The 22747-nt window shown below is 58.1% G+C and overlaps 10 protein-coding genes across 11 annotated transcripts; 6 read left to right on the top strand and 4 right to left on the bottom strand.

Moving 5' to 3' along the window:
• Positions 1-57: 57 nt before the first annotated feature.
• Positions 58-5932, top strand: SDRG_12420 (hypothetical protein; the record flags this gene model as incomplete). Its single annotated transcript, XM_008618493.1, has 27 exons — positions 58-150; positions 197-333; positions 379-469; positions 511-821; positions 867-1103; positions 1149-1341; positions 1397-1437; positions 1497-1648; positions 1696-1766; positions 1812-1912; positions 1945-2079; positions 2124-2218; positions 2273-2373; positions 2446-2590; positions 2641-2709; positions 2755-2873; positions 2923-2998; positions 3041-3354; positions 3400-3498; positions 3544-3801; positions 3851-4369; positions 4421-4770; positions 4816-5107; positions 5159-5203; positions 5249-5331; positions 5397-5646; positions 5696-5932. The coding sequence occupies 27 exons, from the start codon at positions 58-60 to the stop codon at positions 5873-5875; spliced, it is 4557 nt and encodes a 1518-aa protein (XP_008616715.1). The 3' UTR covers positions 5876-5932.
• Positions 5933-6626: 694 nt separating this feature from the next.
• On the top strand, positions 6627-7440 carry SDRG_12419 (hypothetical protein). Its single transcript, XM_008618492.1, has one exon. It carries the CDS (start codon positions 6667-6669, stop codon positions 7372-7374), a length of 708 nt encoding a protein of 235 aa, XP_008616714.1. The 5' UTR covers positions 6627-6666; the 3' UTR covers positions 7375-7440.
• Positions 7361-8877, bottom strand: SDRG_12418 (hypothetical protein). The gene has a single exon (XM_008618491.1). The coding sequence runs from the start codon at positions 8842-8844 to the stop codon at positions 7510-7512; it is 1335 nt and encodes a 444-aa protein (XP_008616713.1). The 5' UTR covers positions 8845-8877; the 3' UTR covers positions 7361-7509.
• A 1048-nt stretch (positions 8878-9925) lies between these two features.
• On the top strand, positions 9926-12768 carry SDRG_12417 (hypothetical protein). Its single transcript, XM_008618490.1, has 2 exons — positions 9926-12314; positions 12379-12768. Exons 1-2 carry the CDS (start codon positions 9956-9958, stop codon positions 12642-12644), a joined length of 2625 nt encoding a protein of 874 aa, XP_008616712.1. The 5' UTR covers positions 9926-9955; the 3' UTR covers positions 12645-12768.
• Positions 12769-13093: 325 nt separating this feature from the next.
• Positions 13094-13611, top strand: SDRG_12416 (hypothetical protein; the record flags this gene model as incomplete). The annotated part of the gene is made up of 3 exons (XM_008618489.1): positions 13094-13289; positions 13342-13498; positions 13548-13611. The coding sequence occupies 3 exons, from the start codon at positions 13094-13096 to the stop codon at positions 13576-13578; spliced, it is 384 nt and encodes a 127-aa protein (XP_008616711.1). The 3' UTR covers positions 13579-13611.
• Positions 13612-13668: 57 nt separating this feature from the next.
• SDRG_12415 lies at positions 13669-14366 on the top strand (the record flags this gene model as incomplete). 2 transcript variants are annotated; one of them, XM_008618487.1, is made up of 3 exons in its annotated part: positions 13705-13804; positions 13853-14083; positions 14125-14285. In XM_008618487.1, the coding sequence occupies exons 1-3, from the start codon at positions 13705-13707 to the stop codon at positions 14283-14285; spliced, it is 492 nt and encodes a 163-aa protein (XP_008616709.1). The 2 variants fall into 2 exon arrangements, with proteins under 2 accessions (XP_008616710.1, XP_008616709.1); XM_008618488.1 differs by having other exon boundaries at positions 13669-13804; positions 13853-14366.
• On the bottom strand, positions 14280-15834 carry SDRG_12414 (hypothetical protein). The gene is made up of 3 exons (XM_008618486.1): positions 14844-15834; positions 14661-14791; positions 14280-14612 (listed from the first exon to the last, which is right to left on the bottom strand). The coding sequence occupies exons 1-3, from the start codon at positions 15779-15781 to the stop codon at positions 14359-14361; spliced, it is 1323 nt and encodes a 440-aa protein (XP_008616708.1). The 5' UTR covers positions 15782-15834; the 3' UTR covers positions 14280-14358.
• An 823-nt stretch (positions 15835-16657) lies between these two features.
• On the top strand, positions 16658-18213 carry SDRG_12413 (hypothetical protein). Its single transcript, XM_008618485.1, has 4 exons — positions 16658-17176; positions 17226-17536; positions 17588-17666; positions 17714-18213. Exons 1-4 carry the CDS (start codon positions 16724-16726, stop codon positions 18134-18136), a joined length of 1266 nt encoding a protein of 421 aa, XP_008616707.1. The 5' UTR covers positions 16658-16723; the 3' UTR covers positions 18137-18213.
• On the bottom strand, positions 18130-19175 carry SDRG_12412 (hypothetical protein). Its single transcript, XM_008618484.1, has 5 exons — positions 18927-19175; positions 18672-18878; positions 18486-18627; positions 18349-18437; positions 18130-18294 (listed from the first exon to the last, which is right to left on the bottom strand). The coding sequence occupies exons 1-5, from the start codon at positions 19134-19136 to the stop codon at positions 18217-18219; spliced, it is 726 nt and encodes a 241-aa protein (XP_008616706.1). The 5' UTR covers positions 19137-19175; the 3' UTR covers positions 18130-18216.
• A 310-nt stretch (positions 19176-19485) lies between these two features.
• On the bottom strand, positions 19486-21321 carry SDRG_12411 (hypothetical protein). Its single transcript, XM_008618483.1, has 5 exons — positions 21074-21321; positions 20731-21027; positions 20544-20681; positions 20352-20486; positions 19486-20305 (listed from the first exon to the last, which is right to left on the bottom strand). Exons 1-5 carry the CDS (start codon positions 21251-21253, stop codon positions 19550-19552), a joined length of 1506 nt encoding a protein of 501 aa, XP_008616705.1. The 5' UTR covers positions 21254-21321; the 3' UTR covers positions 19486-19549.
• Positions 21322-22747: the final 1426 nt, after the last annotated feature.

The raw sequence follows: 22747 nt of genomic DNA, 5'->3' as shown, positions 1-22747 counted from the left end.
TGTTTTGCAGCTCGAGATCTTGTCGGTTGGCAGTTGCCAAGAGAAGCAGAGACGACGATGAAGATGCTGCTTGGCATCGTGCTGGTCTTGATCCGCAGCGCGGTGGGCGGCCACGACTGCGGCCACGATGAGCTCATGGAGCGCTTCCTCGTACGCCATCAGCATGGCTCCTACCTGCTCATGGAGGTCGTACTAGGCCGACGTTGATACGTCCACGCTGCGCAGCCCGCAGAACCTCGTATCGTCGAAGAGTCGCCGGCTCGACGCCGATGGCGTTGCCAGCAGCCTCTTCAATCCAATTCGCATCTCGTTCGACACGTCCAAGCTCTTCAGGTACGACGATCGCGCGACATGGTCGTATGTCCTGATGGCAATTAGCGATCCGGGCTATCTGTGTTCCAATGTTGGCGACGTCGTGAGTCGCGACGGGTCGAGCTACACGTGTGCCCCGAACGACGTCTTGACCTCGGTACGACCTGCTGCGCGCCGGATCCGACAAGGTCAGTGTAGGACAAGCGCAGCTTCATCACCAACGTGCTGCTGCCTGCCATCACATCGTACTTTTCTAAAGTGCTTTCGGTGCAGTCGGTCTCGGGCAACCTCGTCGTCCCGGGCATTGGGTGTAGCGCGAACGGGCAGTGGGCTTGCTGTACCAACTCGATGCCGCCGTACTTGGCGTCGACCGGGATTGCCAAAACAGACTTTCTCATTCACGTGACGGCCCGCCCGACGTCCGGCGCCGTCCTCGCGTGGGCGCTGCCGTGCAACCTCGACCAATACGGCCGCCCGATCTCAGGTCAAGCCAACTTTGGGCCCAACCGGTAGGCTTTTGAATGACGAGACTCATGTTGGAGCAAACGATGCAGGCTCGATGCGTCGAGCGCCGCGCGGTCGCAGCAAGTGGGCACGGCGCTGCACGAGTTAACGCACGCGCTGGGTTTTTCGTCGTCGCGGTTCCCGGACTTTCGTCAGCCGCTCAACGGCGCGCCGTGGGGCGCAGGCAACGTCGTGTTCAACACGCTCGAGCGCGGCGTCGCGGTCTCCAAGATCATTACGCCCAAGGTCGTCGCCGCCGTCAAGCAGCAGTTCAACTGCTACAACTGGTTCGCGTACTATAGGAAACGCGAACTTTATATATGATGTCGTAGGGTCAACGCTGGTGGCGAGCTCGAGAACGGTGCGCAAGGCACGGCGGCCACAACCACGAGCCACTGGGAGAAGCGGATCTTCCAGAACGAGTACATGACAGCCACGGCGTCAGCGACCCCCGTGTTTTCAGCGCTAACGTTGGCGCTCTTTGAAGACAGCGGGTGGTATACGGCCAACTACTCGATGGCAGAGGTACATACTTGTAGTGACAAGAACCGGGTATGTCATACACAAGCAACTGGGCTAGGCGCTTGCCTGGGGGTATCTCGAAGGCTGCACATTCGCCACGTACCATATACTTGTTCAGCGCTGCATGGAGGCGATATTAATCCATGGATGCTGCGTAGGGCCAAGTGCTCCGAGTGGAGCAGCGACTACTTTTGCAGGGCCAAGGGCGACCACTGCACGCCGACGCGCGATGCGAAAGGCTACTGCAACCTTGCGACGTACACGTCGAGTATTCCGGCGGGGTTTCAATATTTCGGCAACGCGGCGCTGGGTATATATATATACATATATATATGGAAGATATGACACTATGGGTAGGCGGTCAAGATACGTATGCGGATTATTGCCCACTCAACTCGGGCTACAGCAACGGCGGCTGCGCCAACCTCGTAGGCCAATACGATCTCGATTCGTTGCGAGAATCGACTGTCTAGGGCACGTATGTGACGCCGGGCATGGGCGAGATCTTGTCGTCGTCGAGTCAGTGCTTCCAGTCAACGCTGTCCACGTCTGGCACCCGGTACAATGACAGAGTGTCGTTCTTTTTTGGTGCAAGTTGACGTCTAGTACATCGACGCCCGTGTGTTACAGCGTCGACCGATGCACGAAAACCGCCATGCTCGTGACCGTCGGCACCACCCAAGTGTCGTGTCCTATGGCAGGTGGCGCTGTGTCGGTCCCCGGGTACTCGGGCTCGCTGAGGTTGTTTCGACATTTCAAAACAGAAGCTCACGACAGCAAGCTAGTTGCCCCCCGGCCAACACCATTTGCCAACGGCTCCAAAACGAATGTTCGGGCGCCGGCGTTCTACAAACCGACGGCTCTTGCGTCTGCCACCCTGGTGCGTTGTTGCGATGCTTGCACTTCTCCAAGTAATGAGGATGATACGGCGTAGGCTTTAACGGCGCCGACTGCTCGCTTCTCAACTGCCCGGCTGCGAATGGCGCCACGTGTGCTGGCCACGGCACGTGCGACGGCAGCACGGGACAATGCACCGTACGTTCTATTGCCCTATTGATGAATTTTAGTGCAGAGGACAATACGCTCATTTTGTTGATTCGGGGGTAGTGCCAGTCGGGATACACCGGGCTAGCTTGCTCGCTCCTCGTGTGCCCCGGTATCGACGACCCCAAGTACAACGCGGTCGAGTGCTCCAACCACGGAACATGCAATGCAGTTACTGGCGCATGCACGTGCAACGCGGGATACTCGGGTGCGTCGACCGCCGCCGTACTTCGCGACAAGCCGACGGTATATGCGTAGGCAATGCGTGCGAATGTGTCCCGGGCTGCCCGGGCTGCGGCGCCAACGGCAGCTGCGATTGCAAAACAGGTATACAAGACTTCCGGTCGCCGTAGTTACAACGGTATGGGCTAGGGTCGTGCATCTGTGCCGCTGGGTACTATGGCACGTCGTGTCAAACCAGCCAAATGCCCACGGTGACGACGCTCGAGCTCGCGAACGCAACCGCGTACATGGGCTCTGTGGCCGCCAAGGTAGGCCCACTGCGTCATCAACGATCGTCGACACGTTGGAATGGCGCAGAGCTATCAATTCTTCCGGGTTCAGCTCGACTCGAGCTCGTCCGACGTCACTGTGCGCGTCGTCACGACCGTTGGCGGTACACTACACTCGTCTCCACGGTACTTGAGTCACTCTGTAGACGCGGATGTCTATGCTTCGTTTGTGACGCAAACACCAACTGTCGGCAGCTTGCGCGCGTCGACGTTTGTGAGCGATGCCAACCGCACCGACGGCGTCGACGCCATCACGCTCTGCGGGTCGCTCGGCGTCTTTCCGCGGGGCATCAACGACACGTTTCACTTTTGCCGCCAGCCCAACACGCAGTTTGTCCAGGGTGCCCCGGGGTATCTCTACATTGGCGTGTTTGGGTTTGCGGCCTCGCGCTTTGCGATCAATGTCAAGCTCAACAAGTGCTCGAGCGAGAGCTGTTCCAACCATGGCACGTGCGGCAAGGTGCGCGCACTAGATCCGACGTGCCACGTCTCATGCATGTCGTAGTATTACGCCGGCGTGTGCGCATGCGATCGGTACTGGACGGGCGATGCGTGCAACTTGCCCCAGTGCCGACCGGACTGCATCGACTTTGACAATTGCCCGGTACCAACTCTTGTATATGTGTACGGATTCCTATGAAACGAGCAGGTACCCGGATCCTCGACGCCGGTGGGTGTTGTCTCGAGAGGGCTCCGCAATACGTCCGACTGCTTTGGCAACGGCGTCTGTACGGTCTTGCCCAATGCGGATGGCGTCGACCAGCCGACCTGCGTCTGTGACCCGGCGTACCACTACGACCGCCCGAATGACGCGCAGAGTCTCTGCAAGGTCCCGATTCCTTCCATTTCGTTCGTCGAGCACTACAACAGCTCGTTTGTGGTCTATGCGCAGTCCTTGGACGAGCAGGTCCACCCTCTCTTATCGCAAACGAATGCGCAACAGTTGAGACCACTAGGTCGAGATTGGGAAATGGGCCTTGTATACGATCAACGTGCAGCCCAGCTGGAGTTATGTCTACGTCCAGCTCGACGATGTCTCGGTCACGAGCGACGCCCTCGTGCTCGTGCGAAAAAACACACTGCCGTCGCTCGACGTGACGCACCCGTACCCGATCCAAGCGGCCGATGGGGCGGCGTGGGCAACGCAAGCCGGCACGCAGCGCATCTTGCTGACGCGCGCCGCATCGACGCTCAGCGACGGTCTTCTCTACGTTGGCGTTTACAACTCGCTCTATGCGCGAAGCTCGCTGGCTTTTTCGCTCAACGTCCAAGCCAACAGCAGCTGCGTGAACGCTTCGCGCATATGCCCCGAGGCAACATCGACGTGCTCGCCCGCGCTTGATGGTCTCTGTGCGTGTGCGACCGGCTACGGCGGGGCGTTCTGCGACCGCGGACCCATTGCCCACCGTCGTGTGTGGCACAATGCATCCGCCGCCATCAATATCTCGGTCCAACTCCGTCCTGGCCAGTGGACGGTAGATTGTCCTTTCCCACTTTGCACTTGTGATTCGTATGTTGATGGCTAGTATCTCACACTGGACGTGCCGGATCCCGACGTCACGTTCATCAAGGTGCAGCTCAGCAACATTGACGATGCGATGCCGCTGCTGCTGGTGCGCGGACCGCTCGAAACCGGCTTACCGGCGCTCGACCTTGGCGCGGCGTTTGATTTTGATGCGATGGCCGCCAGTGCTATGTCTCAGACAGTGGTGGTGCCCGTCTCGACAGCGTGCAGCGGACCCACGTGCTACAAGGTTGCGGTTTACAACAAGCGGTTTGCTGCCGATATCCTACTCGCACAGCTCTCGGTGCAGCCCGTCACCGCCGTCTCCGAAGTGTACCCGTCCTATACATGTGGCGGCAACGGCGATGTGACGTATGTCCTTATATGTCCTCGAAATATTGACCCCAGCTGTGGTAGCATTTGCGGCGGCCGAGGGACGTGCCTCGACAGCAAAGACGGTCCGAGCTGCAGCTGCAAGAACGGCTGGCATGGACTCACGTGCGCCAGCCCCAACCCGATTGATATGGGCACGCTGTGGTATGCGTCCGAGAATGCATCGTTGCTCTGCAGCGTGTGTACGGCAACCTTTTCCCTGCCCAACGATGGCGGTGCTCTCTTTACGCTGCCGCAGTCGATGCAGCCCAACACGGGCATTCAGCTGCGCGTCACCAACCTCGACGGCGTTTCTCCCACCGTCTACGTGGCCGAGGTCATAGTTTCGACCAATCTGTTTTCCCATCGAAACATCATGGGTGCGTAGGTCCCACCGCGGTCGATCTATGACTTTAGCCGCGTCTCGTTTTCAGTACAAAAGACAATATTGTGCACAAGATAATCGACTTATGGGTAGGAGGGGACGGAGGAAGTCGTCCAGCTGCTCAACGAACCGCTTTCGGGCCAGTTTTGGGTCCTCGTGTATTCCGAGGCGCCCATGTACGTCCATTTTTTGATTTTCCGATTTTTCCGATTTGTTTCAATGTATCAATTTTTGTGACTAGCACAATGAGTACAAGCAACGCGAGTGTCTCGTCGCGCTTCCAGATTGCGGCGTCGCTCGTTGCACGCAACGGCAGCAGCAGCGCGACGGCGTCGATCACCGACACCGGCTTCTTGCCGTCCGTCATGCAGTGGCTCACGACGTCGTCGGCGGGCATCACGGTCTTTACGATTCTGCTCATCTTCTTGACGCTTGTCGTTGGGTTCTTCGTGTACCGCATCTTCCGGTCGCCCGACAACCAAGACGGCGCGGTATGTGTGTCTACTGCGATAGTTGAAGCCATGGACATATTGGTGCTAGATTCGGAGCATTGCACACGACATTCCTGTGTCGAATCGCCCCGTGATGCCGAGCCCCGCGACCGAAGCCCCCGATTCGCCCCTGCGCAACGCCGGGCGCAGTGAGTCGGCGTCGGATAATGGCCGCCGCCGGTCGATCGACATTGAGCTTGCCGAGCATCCCCACGTCATGCAGCTGTAGACAGTGGGGCCAGTATATTGTGCATGTCGGAACCTAGGACTTATAACGCTGTTTCTGGTCCTCTTGTTTGCGGCAAATAACGTCGCACGTCTGGAGTCCCCAGGGTGCTAGTCGCGAACGAGGGCGAACACGAATCGACTGGTGGAGTTTGAGAGTTTGGTTTCAAGAAGGTCCTGCCCACTGGCACTGACCGGATCACTGTCTGGAAAGCTGAGAGTGCGCTCGCAGCGCTGGCCAACTTTGACTCTCTTCTCAACTCTCAAACAGCATTCTAGATTGAGTTTGAGCCTCGGAATGCTAGCCAATCACATGTCAGCATTGAATCATGCATGACACGCCGAGTTGACGCCAACCTCGTCCGGCAGAAGGAGCACATGAAGATGCGCAACTTTATCAAAAGCAGCACATGCGAGAGCGCTACGACGCAGAAAAGGCTTCGCTCCAAAAGCAAGTCGACGACCTCAGCACGGCGCTCACCTCGCTCTCGTCGCCCGACGCCGCCGCCTCAAGCAGCTGTGCGCCGACTACCGGAGGGCGCGCGAGCTCAGCCAAATCATGACAATGTGGGTTATCTTGATGTGCAATCGTAGTTAACCGGTATGTCGGGCTGCAGTCGCCAAGGTAGCTGCGAGATTAGGTGGCGGGCAGGAATGGGCCATCAACCGATCCTTTTGCAATGGACCAGTTGCCTGCCGAGCCGTGCTGGCCAATCACACGGAAGCGTCGCGCCACAAATAGCAAAATTACGAGCGAGTAATTGTGGCATAACGCACCATTTTGGTTGTGTGGTCATGGAGCTGTACGCGAGCCTCGTCGAGGGCGCGGGCCCGAAGAAGAAGGAGTACTGGGACCGGCAGACGTACACGTCGCTTGAGGAGCAGCAAGAGGCCATGAAGCAGTCGAGCACGCTCTACGTCGGTAACCTAAGCTTCTTTACGAGCGAAACCCAGATCTACGAGCTCTTCTCGGTCGTCGGGCCGGTCCGCGCCGTCATCATGGGTCTCGACCGCCTCAAGAAGACGCCGTGCGGCTTCTGCTTTGTCGAGTACTTTAACAAGGAACACGCGCAGGCCTGCTCCAACTTTGTCTCGGGCACCAAGCTCGACCAGCGTGTCATTCGTTGTGAGCTCGACGGCGGCTTCCGCGAAGGCCGTCAGTATGGTCGTGGCACGACCGGCGGTCAAGTCCGCGACGATCGCCGCTCCAAGGACGACTATGATCCGGGTCGCGGCGGCTACGGCAAGAAGGTCGACGACGTCGGTGGCCACACCAACCACTTCCGCCGCGCCGGCGGCATGAAGCGCGACCGCACCGACAGCGTCGGCGACTTTGACTCGCGTCCGTCGTCGCGCCGCCAGACGAGCGACCGGCGCAACGACGTTGACGATGTGAGCATCGACGACGAGAAGAAGAAGGAGGCCAACCCACGCTTCCGCGAGCGCGACAGCGACAACGACGACGACGACGACGACGCGCCCATGGACGATGACACGGCGTGAACACGCTGCTATCTCTATACCACTAATAACCTTTAAGTATATTTGCCCTTTACAGCGCTAGAAAGACTTGCGAGTGCGACGGCCCTACTGTACTGTCATTGTCGACTTCGTGCCGACAGTAACCACAACACGCCGCTAGTAGACGAGGGCGCGCTGTTTCTTGGGCTTGACAGGTCGTCCAACGCGCTCGGAGCGAGGAGCAGCGACGTGGGCCGTCTTCACCGGCGTCGCATGAGCGTTCGTGTGCGCTGTGGGCGTCGAGAGCTTGGCCGCCAACGACTGCAGCGATTCGTGGTGTTCATACCACAGCGTCTGCACATTGTACGCTGCCACGTCATGGAGGTTCGTCGCGTCATCGTCCATCAAGAGCGCGTGGCCAAGGCGCACCGCCCGGTGACGCGCCGCCGACAGTACATACGACAGCTTGTGCCTCTTGTCCAATCGCACATGCGCTGGAATTGATGCGTCGTCGTCGTCATCGTTCGTATCCTCGACCGGCGATGGACGCGCGTTGTCAGCAAAGACAGGGATGGCGTTGGCGGTCGTTGGGTCCAGGACCAGCTGCAAGACGCGCTGGACGAGGTCGGCTTGGGGCGAGAAGGTCGTGATCGCCAGGTGCACGCCATGTACATGCAGCTGCGGCAAGATCGATACGAAGAGCGGACGCACATGGCCTACGAGGTCTTCGGCCGTCTTTGTCCACTCGCCGTTGGTGTGGATGTCGAGCAGCGTCTTGTCAAAGTCGATACACACCAAGCGGCACGAGCGCGCTTGGATGGACGCTACGATCTGAGAGACCAACGTCGCCTCGTCGTTGTCGGTACGTGGCGGCGCCGGTGGTGTCGTCGACGCTTCCTGGACCGGACGACATGGCGTCACGGGCTTGATTGCAGAGCTCGCGGTCGTGGACGCAGTCGTTGCTGTTTTGTGGGATGGTTTCCGGCTTGCCTGGACAGGCGTCGTTGGAGGCTTTGGTACAGACGTTGAAGCAGCCTTCAACGCCTTGGGCTTTGTACTATGGGTGGTGATGGCAGTTGTCGACGACCGTGCTCGCTTCCATCCTTGAAACCCAGAGGCAGCGCGCGATGAAGGGTTGCTTGTCGGTGCGGTGAGTGGCGGTGACCGTGGAAACCGTGGTGTTGTGCCAAAGCCAACACCAGGCAGCGTGCGCACGGACTTGGCAGACCCCTGTACATGGCGTAGCTTGCGCACCTTGCCGACAGGTGTAATGCGCTGGCTGGAAGCGTCGGTCTTGGATGGTAGGCGGAGCGTGACACCTGCGCCAGTGGCGTCGAGGAGCGTCTGCACGACCAGCGGCTTGCGCTTCAAGACGGGCATGGTCGCGTCGCTCGACGTCGTCGCCGGGCGCTTGCGGCCACCGTCGACTGCCGAGGGCGTCGGCGCCGCCTTGGGCTCGTCTCGCAATGGCGGCGGAGGTATGCGTGGCGTCGCAGCGGTCGGCGGCGCCATCGCGTGTCTAAGCGTCGTTGCAATCTGCACTGGGTACTATTGACTGTGAGAGGGAATTCCGTCTCACAGTGGGACCTTCAAGGATTGATATCCGATTATAGAGGCTATGTCGTCCCAGAGTGGATGGTGCTTGTTCTTCAAACGAGGGAGATCCGGATCTCTTTGAGGCGCAAGGCTCTCGTAACGAGGGTCGCCGAAACCGTCTGCTTCAACCGCTGCGTTTAACGCATGTGGTTAAATGACGTTTAAGCGGGAAAACGAGCAAGCCCACTCCAGTACTAGTACAAATGTAGGAGGAGCGTTCATGGAGCATTGAACGACGGCTGCATATCTTGATGCAGTTGAAAGCAAAGCAATAGACAGTGTGATGGCATGCGACAACGAGACTGTAGTGCAGCCTCGCAGGCGAAGAAGACCAATGACCTGCAACAGCACTGGTGCAATGAAACGTGGCAGACCCCAAACAGCAGCTCCATTAGCACTCCAATAGGGCTACTCCAATGGGCTCCGCCAATGCCTATGTCATCGGACGAGTCTCTCAGGATACCAACGCCGCATTTCTACCAAAGCGTCGAGGCGCAGGTGCGGTTTTTGCGTGGAGCGGCTCGCCTCTACAGCCGAGATTGGCTACCGTGAAGCTGCTTCTCGCATCGGTGAATAACGTTATGCGATGGCGTCTGCGCGCAATAGCTCTAGCACTCACAGCAATCGATTGTGGCGGCGGCATCTAGGGTAGGTCTGTGGCACTTCGGTATGTGAAAGGCGGCGTCGGGCAGGCACACACAACCGCGTGGCACTGTACTCTCTCGGGCCTAGCGCCAGTGTACGAATGGAGTAGTATTTGCTATGGCAAAAGCAAGGTGGTGTTAGCCTTGGTACTAGGAGCCTGAGTGAGTCGTTGTCAACCTCCCTTCCGCTTCGAAGAGCGGGAATACCCTCGACGCATCTTAACGTTTAAACACCCTATCACCAAACGTTTAAACGGCCGTCTAAAAATACACTCGTACAATAGGGGACAGAGTATGGTATACTAAAATCAAGCTATTTGAGGGGACTTGTGTGTGGCTTGGTCGCATTTCGAGTTCGCCAAGTCAGTCGAAGCAGCAGCAAGATGAAGTGGCTCCGCTCGGAAGAGATGGAGTACATCTCCTTGATCGTCAACGAGGACGCGGCCCATGACTGCGTCCAGAAGCTCGGCGACCTCGGCGTCGTCGAGTTCACGGATCTCAACCCGGAGCTCACGCCCTTCCAGCGTCGCTACGTCTCGTACGTCAAGCGCTGCGACGAGATGGACCGCAAGCTGCGCTTCTTCGCGGGCGAGATGACCAAGTTCAAGATCACGGCCAAGAGCGCGGGCAGCGTCGACTCGTTCCTCGCGGGCTCGGCGGACGTGCGCTACGGCAGTCAAGACACGGCGGTCCGCGCCCTCGACACGCTCGAGCGCATTCTCGAAGACAAGGAGCAGGAGCTGCTCCAGCTCAACTCGATGCACGAGAAGCTTACGCGCGAGTACAACGAGCGCAAGGAGCTCCAGGAGATCATCTCGCGCGTCGGCGAGTTCTTTGAGATTGAGCTCCCGGACGCGACGCGCCGCGACACGACGTCGCGCGTCAGCTCGCGCACGGGCAGCAGCATGAACTTTGGCGTCGGCTCGCCGATCGATGCGTCCGAGACGGACTTGGCCATTCGCTTCAAGAACATCACGGGCGTCGTGCCCGCGGACGAGCGCCTCAAGTTTGAGCGCATGGTGTTCCGTGCGACGCGCGGCAACTGCTTCACGCGCTTCTCGGCTATTGACGAGCTGCTCGTCGACCCGGGCACCGGCGTCGCGGTCGAGAAGCACGCGTTTGTGATCTTTTTCCAGTCGCAGTTTATCGAGACGAAGCTCCGCAAGATCTGCGACGCGTTCCACGCCCGCTTGTACACGCTGCCGTCGATGGACGACCGGACCGCGATCGCCAACTTGATCCAAAACAACAACGCAGAGCTCAACCAGAGTTCGCACATTCTCCGCCGCAACCGCGAGTCGTGCGTGCTTCTCTGCCGCGAGCTCGCCGAGCACCACGAGTCGTGGAAGTGGTCGGTGCTCCAGGAGAAGGCCACGTACCACACGCTCAACTCGTTCAAGGCGGACGTGGGCAGCATGCTGCGCGGCGAAGGCTGGGTCGTTAAGGAAGCGTTGGATCAGGTCCGTCGCGCGGTCGACCGCGCCCACAACGCCGACGACAAGTCGATGCCGTCGCTTGTCGACTCGGTGCCCAAGCCGTGGCCGGTCGCGCCGACGCACTTTCAAACCAACAAGTTTACCTCGGCGTTCCAGTCGTTTGTCGATACGTACGGTGTGCCCCGGTACGGCGAGATCAACCCTGCGGTGTTCACGGCCGTCTCGTTCCCGTTCCTCTTTGGCGTCATGTACGGCGACATTGGCCACGGCTTTTGCATCTTCCTCTTTGGCTTGTACATGATTGCGACCGAGAAGATCCTCGAGCGCGGCAAGGTCGGCGAGATGACGGCGCAGATTTACGGCGGTCGCTACATGATCACGCTCATGGGTGTCTTTGCCATGTACGCCGGCTTTGTCTACAATGACTTCTTCTCGCTGCCGCTCAACCTCTTTGGCTCCAAGTGGCAGTACCCCGACAACTGCGACGAGCTCGGTCTCAAGCACGAAAAGTGCGAAGCGTACTACCACTACGACGGCGTGCCCAACGGGACGGTCGACGTCGCCAACGGCCACAACGTCTATGGGTTTGGTCTCGACCCGATCTGGAAGACGTCGGAGAACGAGCTTCTCTTCTTCAACTCGTTCAAGATGAAGCTCAGTGTCATTCTCGGTATCACGCAGATGGGCTTTGGTATCCTCATCAAGGGCTGGAACGCGCTCTACTTCAAGGACTACCCGACGTTCTTTTTTGATTTCTTGCCGCAGCTCGTCTTTGCCGCGTCGCTCTTCTTCTACATGGTCGTGCTCATCGTCATGAAGTGGAGCATTGACTGGACCGAGCGCATGAGCCACGAGGTGTGCCCGTTCAACTTTGAAGGCCCGGCCACTGGCTGCCGCCCGCCCGCGCTCATCAACACGCTCATCAATATTGCGCTCCAGCCCGGTGCCGTCGCCGACCCGATGTACGAAGGCCAGAAGAAGATGCAGCAGACGCTCCTTGCGTTTGCGGGCTTGTCGGTGCCGATCATGCTTCTCTGCCACCCGCTCTACATGAAGTTCAAGTTCGGCAGCCCAGCCCCGGAAGTGTCGCACCAGGTCGACTTTGACAACCTCAGTGACGACGACGACCACGCCAAGCTTGCGCCCGCGGCCCACGGCGGCCACGGCCACGGCCATGGCGATGAGCCGTTCAACTTTGGCGAAGCGGCGATCCACCAAGGCATTGAAACCATCGAGTTCGTGCTCGGTATGGTGTCCAACACGGCGTCGTACCTGCGTCTCTGGGCGCTCTCGCTGGCCCACTCGGGTAATTTTGTGTTTTTTTGTGGATTTGTACCGTAGGTTTGGCTGATATGTGTGGCAATGTGTAGAGCTCGCGACGGTTTTTTTCGAAAAGGCGATGCTGTCGACCATCAACATGGACTCGTTCATTGCGATCTTCGTGGGCTTTGCGCTCTTTGCCGGCACGACGTTTGGCGTCATCCTCTGCATGGACGTGCTCGAGTGCTTCCTCCACGCGCTCCGTCTCCACTGGGTCGAGTTCCAAAACAAGTTTTACAAGGCGGACGGCAACAAGTTCCACCCGTTCAACTTCAAGGAGATGATCCGCGCGACGCAGTTTGAGGCGAGCAACTAAGCAGCGCAGTGGCGGTCGACGTACGCCATTAAGTTGGTCGAAACGGACCCGTGACTTTGTGAATGCACAACCTTTTCCCGAAATTTGTGTTTGGTAAGTGATAAAGTCTTGTGGCGAGGCATGCGAAGGGCAGCACTACAAGCAAGGGACTGCTCAGCCCTCTCTGGTATTAGCTGCATGACTTTGTACTCAGTCGGTCAGCACGGGCCAAGCCAGCAAGGGAATTCCCTTGGCCAAAGCTCTCAGTGGGAAAGCAAGGACCGCCGTCGTGTTCATTTCCACACTATTTTATATATATAGAAATAGTGTCGAATACGAGTTTCGGAGAATGGTACGTAGCAAGAGCCAAGGAGGCGAGTGAGCGATCGATCGTGCTCGTTGCGTTTGTATCAAGGTGGCGTTTTCTTGTTGGTACAGCCATTGCGCCGAGATGAACGCGTACGAACACGATGTCGACGTCCGCTCGTTTTGCTTCGTACACTATTTACGTGCTCGTGGTGCAGAAAGTGCAATTTCAGAACGACCAAGGTATGGCGGCGCTGAGCTTGGAGGAGAAGGCGTGGTGCGACCAACGCGAGAAGGACCTGCGCGAGTACAGCGCGCTGGGCGCTGCCGGCGGCGCCATTGTCAGCTCCAGCGTCACGTGTACGCTCTGTGCATCTCATGTCTCGTGCCCCACCTAAGTTCTGATCCGTAGTTGTGGGCCGCTTCCCGCGCCCGTACCAGATTGCGACGATCCTCGGGTCTGCTGTCATTGGCAGCATCTCGGGCTACCTCTATGCGGACAACAAGGCGCTCGAGCGCATCAACGACCTCAGCGCGACCTCGGAGCTCCGCAAGCAGTTCCGCAAGCTGTACACATCCTTGATCTACATTGGCAAACATCTCATGCATGCGTCGTAGGCAGCACGCCAAGCAGGCAGGCAAAGAGTAAGACATCAATAGACACCGTCGATTCTAGCGTCCACCCTCGACGTTGTGTTGGAGGATGAGCATGCAGGGTCACACCATATGCCGACGCCCCACAATCAGCACACTAAACTTGTTGCAAAACGACGAGATGGACGAGACTGCGCGCATAAGTGAGACACAGGTGCGCCAGCGGGTGTACACGGCCGCTGCCGCAGTCGCGGGTGGCCTCAGCTACTACAGCCTTGCCGGTACGGTGCTCTTGCAGGACTTTAAGGATGACCGACGCACTCGTCTAGTCGCCCGATCGCTGCCCACGCGCGTGCGTTGGGTCTCGACGCTTAGCGGCACAATGGCCTCTGCCATCGGCGGCCGCGTCTATGCCAACACGACCGAGACACAGCCTATGATCTTGGACGACACGCCGATGGAGCGAGCGTTTGCGTCGCCCGAGGCCAACACCTTCTTGCGAGAGATAACGGCGAGCGCAGTCGGTGGCGCTGCCACAGGTGTTGCCGCGACGGTCGCACGTACGCTCATTGCATTTGTCTTGGGATCTCATCATGTCTAGTGCTTGGCGGTGCCACGCCACGGTGGCTGCTGCTTCAAGGCGCGCTTGTCGGTGGATTTACTGGCATCGTGGCTCGTGGCGATACGCTTCTATCTGCGGCGGCGGCGATCCCTCCGTCTGACCTTTGTGATGCATGCCTCGAAGCGCGGAGAGGACCGTAGACGACGACACATTTTGTGGAATAGCATGTTTATGGGAGGTCCTAACTCTAGTAATGATAGTCACTGGTTGGTGCTAGACCATGCACGCGGCTTCCTTCTCGTTGAACGGGCACCGCTCGGCGTCGGCCGCCGTCTCGACTTGGATCGAGAGACATTCAAAGCCGTGCAGTGACAGCAGACGCTGCTGGAGTGTCGCCACCACCGTCGTCGAGGACGGGTTCACAACGTGCACCGTGAGCGCATACGCGCCGGTCGAGACAGACCACACGCGGAGGTCGTGGTAGTCAGTCGCCACGGACTGAATCGTGGCTTCGATTCCCGCCAAATCTAAAAGTGCAAAGTGAGAAAGGCCAACAGATAATAACATTATCGTACCAAGCTCGATCGACGTGCCCTCCATGAGCACGAGGAGGCTCGTTTTGCAAATGCCAATGGTCGTCGCGCCCACAATGACCGAGAAGAGCAGCGTCACGATCGGGTCGCAGAGCTGCCACGACGGGTTGTACCTACGGTCAAAATGGATTTTACGGTGTCAAGTTGTGGAAGATGAGAACGTACCAGATGAGACCGCCCGCAATGCACACGCCAAGGCTCTGCAGAAAGTCGCCGAGCGCGTGCAAGTACGCAGCGCGGACGTTGAGATTTTCGTGGCCGCCGCACGACGCCGCCGTCAAGTGCGTCTCGGGCTCGGGCTCGTCGTCGACGTCGATCGCTGTCATCGACTCGCGTGACGTGGACGCGTCATCGTCGTCGTCTCCCTTGGCGTGATCATGATCGTGGTCGTGGTCGTGATGCTCATGCGCGGCAGCGTCATCGTGGGCGTCCTCGTGATCGTGGTGATGATCGTGGTCGTGGTCGCAGGCACCGTGGCTGTGTCCGTGGGCCTCGGTCGCTGCGTGGCTCTCGCCGTGACTGTGTTCAGGATTGCTGCCACCGTGGCTATGACCGTGGTTACTGCTGCCGTGGCTATGGCCGTGGCCGCCGTGGCTGTGGCCATGGCCAAGAATCTTCATGAGCGCAATGTTCACACAGAGCCCGAGCAGCGCGACGCAGAACATGACTTTGCCGTTGACCTGCGGAATGATCTCGCCGGGCAGCGGCGTGCGCGTGAGCAAGATGATGCGCTCGATCGCTGCCCAGACGAGGCCGAGCGTCAGTAGCCAGATAAGGAGGATGCTCCCAAGGGCGCCAAGGACCTCGGCGCGCTTGTAGCCAAAAGGCATGACGCGCGTGGCCGGAAATTTCGAGAGGTACAAGGCGAAGAGCGAGAGGAGGAACCCGAGCACGTCGCTGAGGAGGTGCGCGGCGTCCGACATGATGGCGAGGCTGCCCGCAACGTAGCCGCCAATGAACTCGGCGATCATAAAGACGATGCAAAAGACACAGGCCCACTCGAGCTTGCGCTGCGCGAGGTCGCGCTCGAGGTCCTTCTGCGCGGCCTTCATCACGAGCGACGCCGAGGGTGACGCGATCGGTACTTGTTCAAACTGACCCATGCTTGTCGGCGGACGCGACGCAAATTGGTAATTTCGACGGGGTCTCTGCCCACAACAGCTTAGAAAGGGCGCCATACAAATATCAAGTTGTAGCGAGCAGATGCTGTACCCAACCGACAAAGTTCGGGTGCAAATCTTGAACTTTACACCGAAATGAACTTGACGACTCGAGGACGAGAGCAGCTTGGATGCATCGAACATCATGCATACTGAAGGGAATTCACAGTCCATGACGTGAACTGCGGTGCGTATATACAGTAATGCATAGGATCGGTGCAAACGCACTTGCTCGTGTGAGCGTGAGGAGCGAACGAGGGCACTGGGACATGTCTGCACCGACTTCGGGATAACGCCATCGAGCAGCGAATGGTCGTTTCTGCCACGTACAAAGGCTGCCGGCGGTGATAAAGGCTCCGACGCAACGACACTCGAGTCTTGCGAGGGTACGTCTCGGGAACCCACAGCAAACCCTCGCAACCGACAATAGAAAGCCGCGTCCAGTCGAACTTAACTCAAAAATCAACTTGGCGCCGTCCACGTGGCGGCCATGTTACGCCCACCAAGTGCAACCGCGTGCTTTCATGGGGTGGATACAAACTCAGATTGAGATTCGCTTGTCCGTGCACCATCCAACAACAGCGCGATATGCGTCATGCCATTGGCTCGACGCCGGTTGCCCTCTTGAAGTCGACGCTCTCTACCTAGCAAAGAGGCAAATCAAAGAGGCATACACGCATACCTAGCTCTAATAACTGTGCATAATTGGACCGATATCCATCGCATGGAGCTGGCTTTCGCACGGGTATCTCTGCCTGGATCCTCTGCCATCGACGCAGTCTGATTTTGCTTGCCGTCAATATATTGTTTTGGCCAATCAAAAGCGTTGGCGCCGTTCGTGGCATCGTTTGACAACCTGTTTATAGCTTTTGCACGAGAACACAAATGGAGATTTTGGACGAGCACGTTGTGCCGACCGTCCTCGTCTCGACCGCGGACGCGTCGGCGTACCGAGAGAATGCCGCTCTGCGCTGCGCGAAAGCCCTCCAGTTTGACGTCAAGCGAGAAATTGCGACCAGCGGCTGGAGCCTCGAGGACGACCGGCTCGGCCTCAAGGTCTACGCCAAGCCGATGTCCGGCTCGTCCGTGGCCCAGTACCTTGCAGTGGGCGCGCTCCCCACGACGTTCTCGAGTCTTGTTGACGCCTTGTATGCCGATACAAGCAACGACCAGAAAATTCTCGACTCGATCTTGCTCGAGCACGACTTTGCCAATGCCGGCGTGCTCTCGGTCCTCGAGGCGCGGCGAAAGGACGACGCGAGTGCGTTTCTCGGGCTCAAGTACCTCAAGTTCAACATTGCCATGTCCTCGGCGCCGCGCGACCTCACGTACGTCGAGGTGCGACATCCAGTGTCCAATGACAGGTTGTGCACACGCAAGGTTGTAGCACTCGGGCACCCGCCTCAACGAGCACGGTGCGCGCGTCTTGTACGTGCTGCGGGAGTCGGTGGCGCTTCCCGCGGTGCCCGAAGCCAAAGGCACAACGCGGGCCACGATGCTGGCGAGCTTTGTCTACACGGCGAGCCCGCGCGGCGACGTGGACGTGACCTGTCGATGGTTTATGGACCCCAACAGCTCGTCGATCTTGCTCAACTTTGGCGCCGCCAAGGTCCGTCAAATGCTTCTCCGCACCGCGACCCTGCCGGCGTACCGCCGCATTGTCACCCGGCCGCCAGCGTCGTCCTGGGTGCCCGATGCGTACGCCTTCCGGATGTGCTTCCCGTATTGACAACGATGTTGGTTTCCTAGTGATCGCAAGGCGTGTGTGGTCTGCGGCAAGCGCTTCAACGCGCTGCGATCCAAGCACCACTGCCGCCTCTGCGGCGAGGTATCTGCCATGCTTTTCGGGATATCTTTGTACAGAATTGTCTATAGATCATGTGCAGTGGGTGTACGACCAAGATCGTATACGTCCCGGCCTGTGCGTCTCAAGCCGTGACGGGCAAATATTGCACCGAGTGCGTCTTGCAGGCCAGAGTAGCGGCGGGTTTTCCTGTCGGGCCAGCACGGAAGGGATCGACGACCTCGACGAGTGCATCAACATATGCCACGAGCCCCGACGTCGACGATTGCGCGTCCGACGTCTCGTCCGTGCGCTCGCTCCGCTCCAACAAATCGATGGCGTCGATTCGAGAACGTGCATCGGTCGCCTCGTCGCCGCCAGCGCCGGTGCCAGACGCGTCGGTCGGACACGGCTTTGTGGCGCTTGACCTGAGCGCACCGTCTACTGGCACCACCGTCGTAGAGGCGGTGGCGCGCCAAGCCACCCGACGTCCTAGCGCCGAAGTCGATGTTTGAACAATGGTACATCGAGTAGTTGAGGTCGGTAGCAATGCATTTTTCTGCTATTTTTTCTCACCGACTATCGATGGCGGCTATTACAAGAGGCGAATCGGGAGCATTTGACTCAGCTCGGCGTCTTGCAGCAGCTGCACGCGGCGGTACGCACTCCAGTCCTAGAAATGTCACATCGTCCTGAGCGGGCATCCGAGAAGATGTGGGCGACGGACCTTGATCGTGGCCGACGAGGGGTGAAGGTAGCCTGGCGTCGTCTGCGCTGGCAAGAGACCCATGCGTGCGTACACCTCGGCGACGAGTCCTACACATTTAGCACCATCCATCATCCCGCCCAACGGCGACTACGCACCGGCCGACGGATGAACGGGCGAGCTGCCCGACGTCGACGACGACGAGAGCTGTTCGAGTACGTGCTGCAGTGTAAAGCGCGAAGGCCGGTTGACATTTTCTTGCACGAACTGGTTGGCAGCTTGCTGCATTGCGATCGTCCGCTGCACCAAAGTCCGTTTCACGTCCAAGCATCGGAAGACCGTACCTTGACTTTGAGTGGCACGACGACAATCTCAGTCGAGAGCGACGTGAGGATGCGGGCGCTGTACGGCCGGCACTTGACGCCGGCGTACGTCTCTTCAACAATGAACTTTTCGCCGAGCCGGTCGACAAGGATAAAGCCAACGTGGTTGTAGCGCGCCTGCCACGCCTCGACACGCGACGATAAGAAGCAACTCAGCCCATCCTTTGGCTACAAAGCAAAGGAAGCATGAGACTACGCATCGCATCCATGCTAGACCGGAAGGTATGCGCAGTTGCGCTTGAAGAAGACGAGGTCGCCGGTCTGCAACGTGTCCATAACCATGTCGTCCATCGAGCCCGTGATAAACGCATAGCCGCGCGGCGGGTGGTTGGCCTTGGAGCGCTCGAGCTGCACGAGGCCGGCCCAGCCCGCGACGGCCACAAACGGCAAACTCGCGAGGCCCTTCGCAGCGGGACTCCAACTCATTTGCAAATAAAAAGTGCACGCACTACTGTGGCGCGGCAGATGCCACTTTTACCTTTCCGACGTGAAATAGTGTTTACAAATGAAATAGTAAACTGATACTTCGACAATAGTGTTGATCCCTATAAAATAGTGTGGTTTATCGGCGTGTGGCCCAGTGATGGCGAGACGGCGAGATGCTGGGTTCATAGTCGCGTCCAAGACCGTTCGAATGGATGAAGCATCGACAATTATGACGATGGAGGGCTTAGCATCCGCAGCAATGGAATTTTGAGGTTGAGTTTTGAGTTTCAAGCGCGTCGATACCGACAATGACCGATCATATGAGCCATCGCTATCAACGTTCCAACTCACGACGAATACATAATACATGGCGACCGATATTTTTAACTTATCACGACTGCGTATACTAATTCCTATGGCACGCTCCGGGTCCTTGCTTGCTCGAGTTCGTGCGCTGTGACAAACTCCAAGACGGCATCAAACACCTCACTATAGTCCGAGTGGGCTGGCGACACGAGAGGCAGCGTTGCATCGACGTCCACGGTGCTTTGCGGTGCCACGACCGTCTTGACCACGCGTGGCGCGCCGTCGTCCGAGTACTGGTACGAGCAAAACGTGCTCTGGTACCCGGACGCATTCGACCGCAGCGTATGGTGGAGCGACGTGGACGACGACAAGAACGTAAATGTGCCATCGCGCTTGGACGCTTGGCCGTCGTCCCAGAGCATGATGACGTCCGAGTCGTTGCCGCCATCGTCCGACGGCGCTGGTACCGGCTTGCGCGCCACTGGCGGCCTGCGGGGCGCCGGCACCCGCGTCGACCGGAGGTTGTACTGCGTCGCGGCCGGCAGCGCTTGGGTCACATTCCCCAATGGCACGGGCTCTGGGTCGCCAAGGCGTTTGGAACAGAGCTTGCAGATGCAGACAGTCACGGGCTTGGCGCCGGTCGCTTTCGTCCAGCGCCCCGAGCACGCCTTGCAGACCATTCGATTGCACTGGTCGCACGTCCTGCGCCCGAGGAAGAGGCCAAACTTGGCGTCGCAGCAGGCGCAAAACGCAGTCGACTTGATGGAGGAGGTCACAGCCGTGTTCCACGACATGCTCGTGTTGGTCGTTTGGCTCTCGGCATGGAGACGCAAAATGAACAAGTGTTCTTCCAGATTCAGCGCCTGTTTCGCAAATTGTGAGATAGCATTTCAAAAATGCGAAAAATACCTGGCTGACGTGGGCCTTCATGCAGCGCTGGGTCACGGAGCGCGGTACAAACTGCCCGCGCGGGTCGGCCACGATCACGTTGTAGTAGTCGAGCATCTCGGGATTGCTTTCCGACTCGATAAAGACATGGCCCGACTATCGAAACAGCAACAGCATGAGCATCTTCTCAGGATGAAGATGCGAGAAGCCTACGCGGTAGATGGAAGCGCGCACGAGCCCGTGGGCCTTGTGCAGCGAGGGACATGCGTCGTTCTCGATCGAGTGAATCGCTCGAACCCAGCCCCGGCGCTTGCGGTTGCGCGTGTCGACAAATTCAAACTCGTCGTGCGCCTGCAACATCGTCCATGAGTCATGGACGACGAGGATGCACGCTGTCTACCTCGAGGTAGCAGAGGTCGCGGGTCGCAAAGCCGAGCGGCGCGTCGATCGCGGCCCATTCGACGCCCACGTAGTGCAGTGGGTGTGGCACCTTGCCGCGCGCGACCGGCCGGTCCACGAGTGTGTACAAGTTGACTTTGTCGAGGATGCTCTTGCCAAGGACGCGGCCAAACGTCCGCAGCTCCAGCGTCGAGCGACAGTGGAAGACATTGGCCACGTCCTCGAGCGTCGCGCGAACCTGTGTGTAGCAGCTCATCGCATCGCGCGCTGCGTCTACGCTGTCGTGGCCGCGCCGCAGCTACGCATCGCATGAGCCATCATGGTCGTTGGCGGCGGCGGCGTACCCGGGCCCGGCGGCGCGTCGTTGGGTTGGCGATCGTTGCCCAGATGGGCTGCGCGTCCAGGACCAGCGCGTTCTGCACAGTCTCCTGGCAGATGGTCTGGGCGAGCGCGAGCAGCGCCGACGTCTCGTGCGGCGCCAGTGGCGGGCACTCGAAGAAGTCGGGTGGCAGCGGCAGCACCATGCGTGAATTGCTAGTCTGCCCTCACGCGTGCGCTGAAATTGCGCCACCATGTGGCGTTTACCACAGCGGCTTTTCCCGGAAGGAGGCAAAATTATAAAATCAACTAGAAAATGTATGCTTTCCAATGTTTTTATTGTCGTGGCAGTTGGAATTGCGGAAATCTGTGTGGCGTACGGTAAATTCAGTGCCAGCCGCCCAAAGCCACTACAGGTCCTGTGACGATTCGACCGACAACATGGCCTTGGTAGCGTGGCGAGTGATGGTGGCGGCGGCTAACATTCGTTGAAAATAGAAGGAAGACGATGGCATCTCGTCGCTGATATGCTTATAGTATCGACGAGGCTGCGAGGGTTGATACGAATAACAGCACCATCAGTTCTCTGAAGTCATCTCGTCGTTGATTCAGCTGACGTATGATCGAGTGAGCGCCAAATTTCTTCGTGAGTTGCTCAGTGCGTACCATCGCATCCCAAGTAGCGCTAAGGTTAGCGCTAGAACGATGCAGTCACCCCCAGTAGCTTGCTTATTTTATTGAGTTGCACACCGCTGTGAATGAGTTGCCTTTTTCGGGTCAGCGAGGGACAGACCGAACGCTGTAGAGTTCTATCGTTGATGCCGCGTTGCTCGTGCTTCGATCAACGTTAGCACAGAGCTGGGTTGGGGAGTTCTTTATTTGCAAGTCGACGGTACGTCTCTTTGTTTACGAGGTGGGAGAAGGAGTGAGGGCTGGGTTGAAGTAAATGCATTGGTGGGAGAATTCTCATTAGTAGGTAAAATTCAGAAAGTGGCTCCACGGAAATCACCCCGATCTGCCTTACAGAGAAGTATAACTCAGTGGTATCATACTCTGTGTTTTCATCACGTCTATTTTGTGAAATGTAAAATTTCACAGGTAAGACTTTACCTACTAATGAGTTAATTCTACCTAGGAGTCCCGTTGATTGTAGCTATGATAATTTTGATGCAAAGCGATTTGTGTTCGCCATGTCATTTGTCTGGGACGACTATAATACCACCAATCCGAAGCGCGTATTTCGGAACGTCCCATATTGATGCCGAAAATAGTGGTTTGAATTCGGCATGTTGCGCCATCACCTTGGCTGGATCGGACGCAAGATGGGAGCACGGCTTGTCAGGGATAGCACTTCCTTCCTTCACAGAGTATCGCAGGAGGCGATGCGGCCAACCTCAGGACTCATCAAGTGCGATCCAACCTCCCTATCCAGTTGCGTGGACGCAAAAGCTCTTTTGGCAACCAGCACCTCGTCTTTCGACCCACTTCAACAACAACCAACTCAGGAAACCACAGACATTAATCTGCAACAACACGCAGCACAACGCGCTAAATTCTCGTTTTCACGTAGAGCTGTGTCGCATCCAAGTCTATTTTACCACAGGCAATGGCATCAACTGCTGTCGAGACGTACGCATGTGAAGCCGACCGACCGAGCCCCTGTGCTCAAGCACCAAGAGAAAAGACTCTAAATCAGCGCA

This window comes from Saprolegnia diclina (assembly GCF_000281045.1).
Source record: "Saprolegnia diclina VS20 unplaced genomic scaffold supercont1.49, whole genome shotgun sequence".
Taxonomy (NCBI): domain Eukaryota; phylum Oomycota; class Saprolegniomycetes; order Saprolegniales; family Saprolegniaceae; genus Saprolegnia; species Saprolegnia diclina.
This window is presented reverse-complemented; position numbering and strand designations above follow the sequence as displayed.

Excerpts from the sequence above, each read along its gene's own strand:
- SDRG_12419 (XM_008618492.1), top strand. The coding sequence starts at position 6,667 with ATGGAGCTGTACGCGAGCCTCGTCGAGGGCGCGGGCCCGAAGAAGAAG.
- SDRG_12418 (XM_008618491.1), bottom strand. The coding sequence starts at position 8,844 with ATGGCGCCGCCGACCGCTGCGACGCCACGCATACCTCCGCCGCCATTG.
- SDRG_12417 (XM_008618490.1), top strand. The coding sequence starts at position 9,956 with ATGAAGTGGCTCCGCTCGGAAGAGATGGAGTACATCTCCTTGATCGTC. Across the intron at positions 12,315-12,378 it reads GCTCTCGCTGGCCCACTCGG|AGCTCGCGACGGTTTTTTTC; the intron begins GTAATTTTGTGT and ends GGCAATGTGTAG.
- SDRG_12414 (XM_008618486.1), bottom strand. The coding sequence starts at position 15,781 with ATGGGTCAGTTTGAACAAGTACCGATCGCGTCACCCTCGGCGTCGCTC. Across the intron at positions 14,792-14,843 it reads ATTGCGGGCGGTCTCATCTG|GTACAACCCGTCGTGGCAGC; the intron begins GTACGTTCTCAT and ends TTTTGACCGTAG. Across the intron at positions 14,613-14,660 it reads GGGCACGTCGATCGAGCTTG|ATTTGGCGGGAATCGAAGCC; the intron begins GTACGATAATGT and ends TTGCACTTTTAG.
- SDRG_12413 (XM_008618485.1), top strand. The coding sequence starts at position 16,724 with ATGGAGATTTTGGACGAGCACGTTGTGCCGACCGTCCTCGTCTCGACC. Across the intron at positions 17,177-17,225 it reads GCGACCTCACGTACGTCGAG|CACTCGGGCACCCGCCTCAA; the intron begins GTGCGACATCCA and ends GCAAGGTTGTAG. Across the intron at positions 17,667-17,713 it reads ACTGCCGCCTCTGCGGCGAG|ATCATGTGCAGTGGGTGTAC; the intron begins GTATCTGCCATG and ends AATTGTCTATAG.
- SDRG_12412 (XM_008618484.1), bottom strand. The coding sequence starts at position 19,136 with ATGAGTTGGAGTCCCGCTGCGAAGGGCCTCGCGAGTTTGCCGTTTGTG. Across the intron at positions 18,879-18,926 it reads GCAACTGCGCATACCTTCCG|CCAAAGGATGGGCTGAGTTG; the intron begins GTCTAGCATGGA and ends TTTGCTTTGTAG. Across the intron at positions 18,295-18,348 it reads CCTCGTCGGCCACGATCAAG|GACTGGAGTGCGTACCGCCG; the intron begins GTCCGTCGCCCA and ends TGACATTTCTAG.
- SDRG_12411 (XM_008618483.1), bottom strand. The coding sequence starts at position 21,253 with ATGGTGCTGCCGCTGCCACCCGACTTCTTCGAGTGCCCGCCACTGGCG. Across the intron at positions 20,487-20,543 it reads TGCGCGCTTCCATCTACCGC|TCGGGCCATGTCTTTATCGA; the intron begins GTAGGCTTCTCG and ends CTGTTTCGATAG. Across the intron at positions 20,306-20,351 it reads TGAAGGCCCACGTCAGCCAG|GCGCTGAATCTGGAAGAACA; the intron begins GTATTTTTCGCA and ends TTTGCGAAACAG.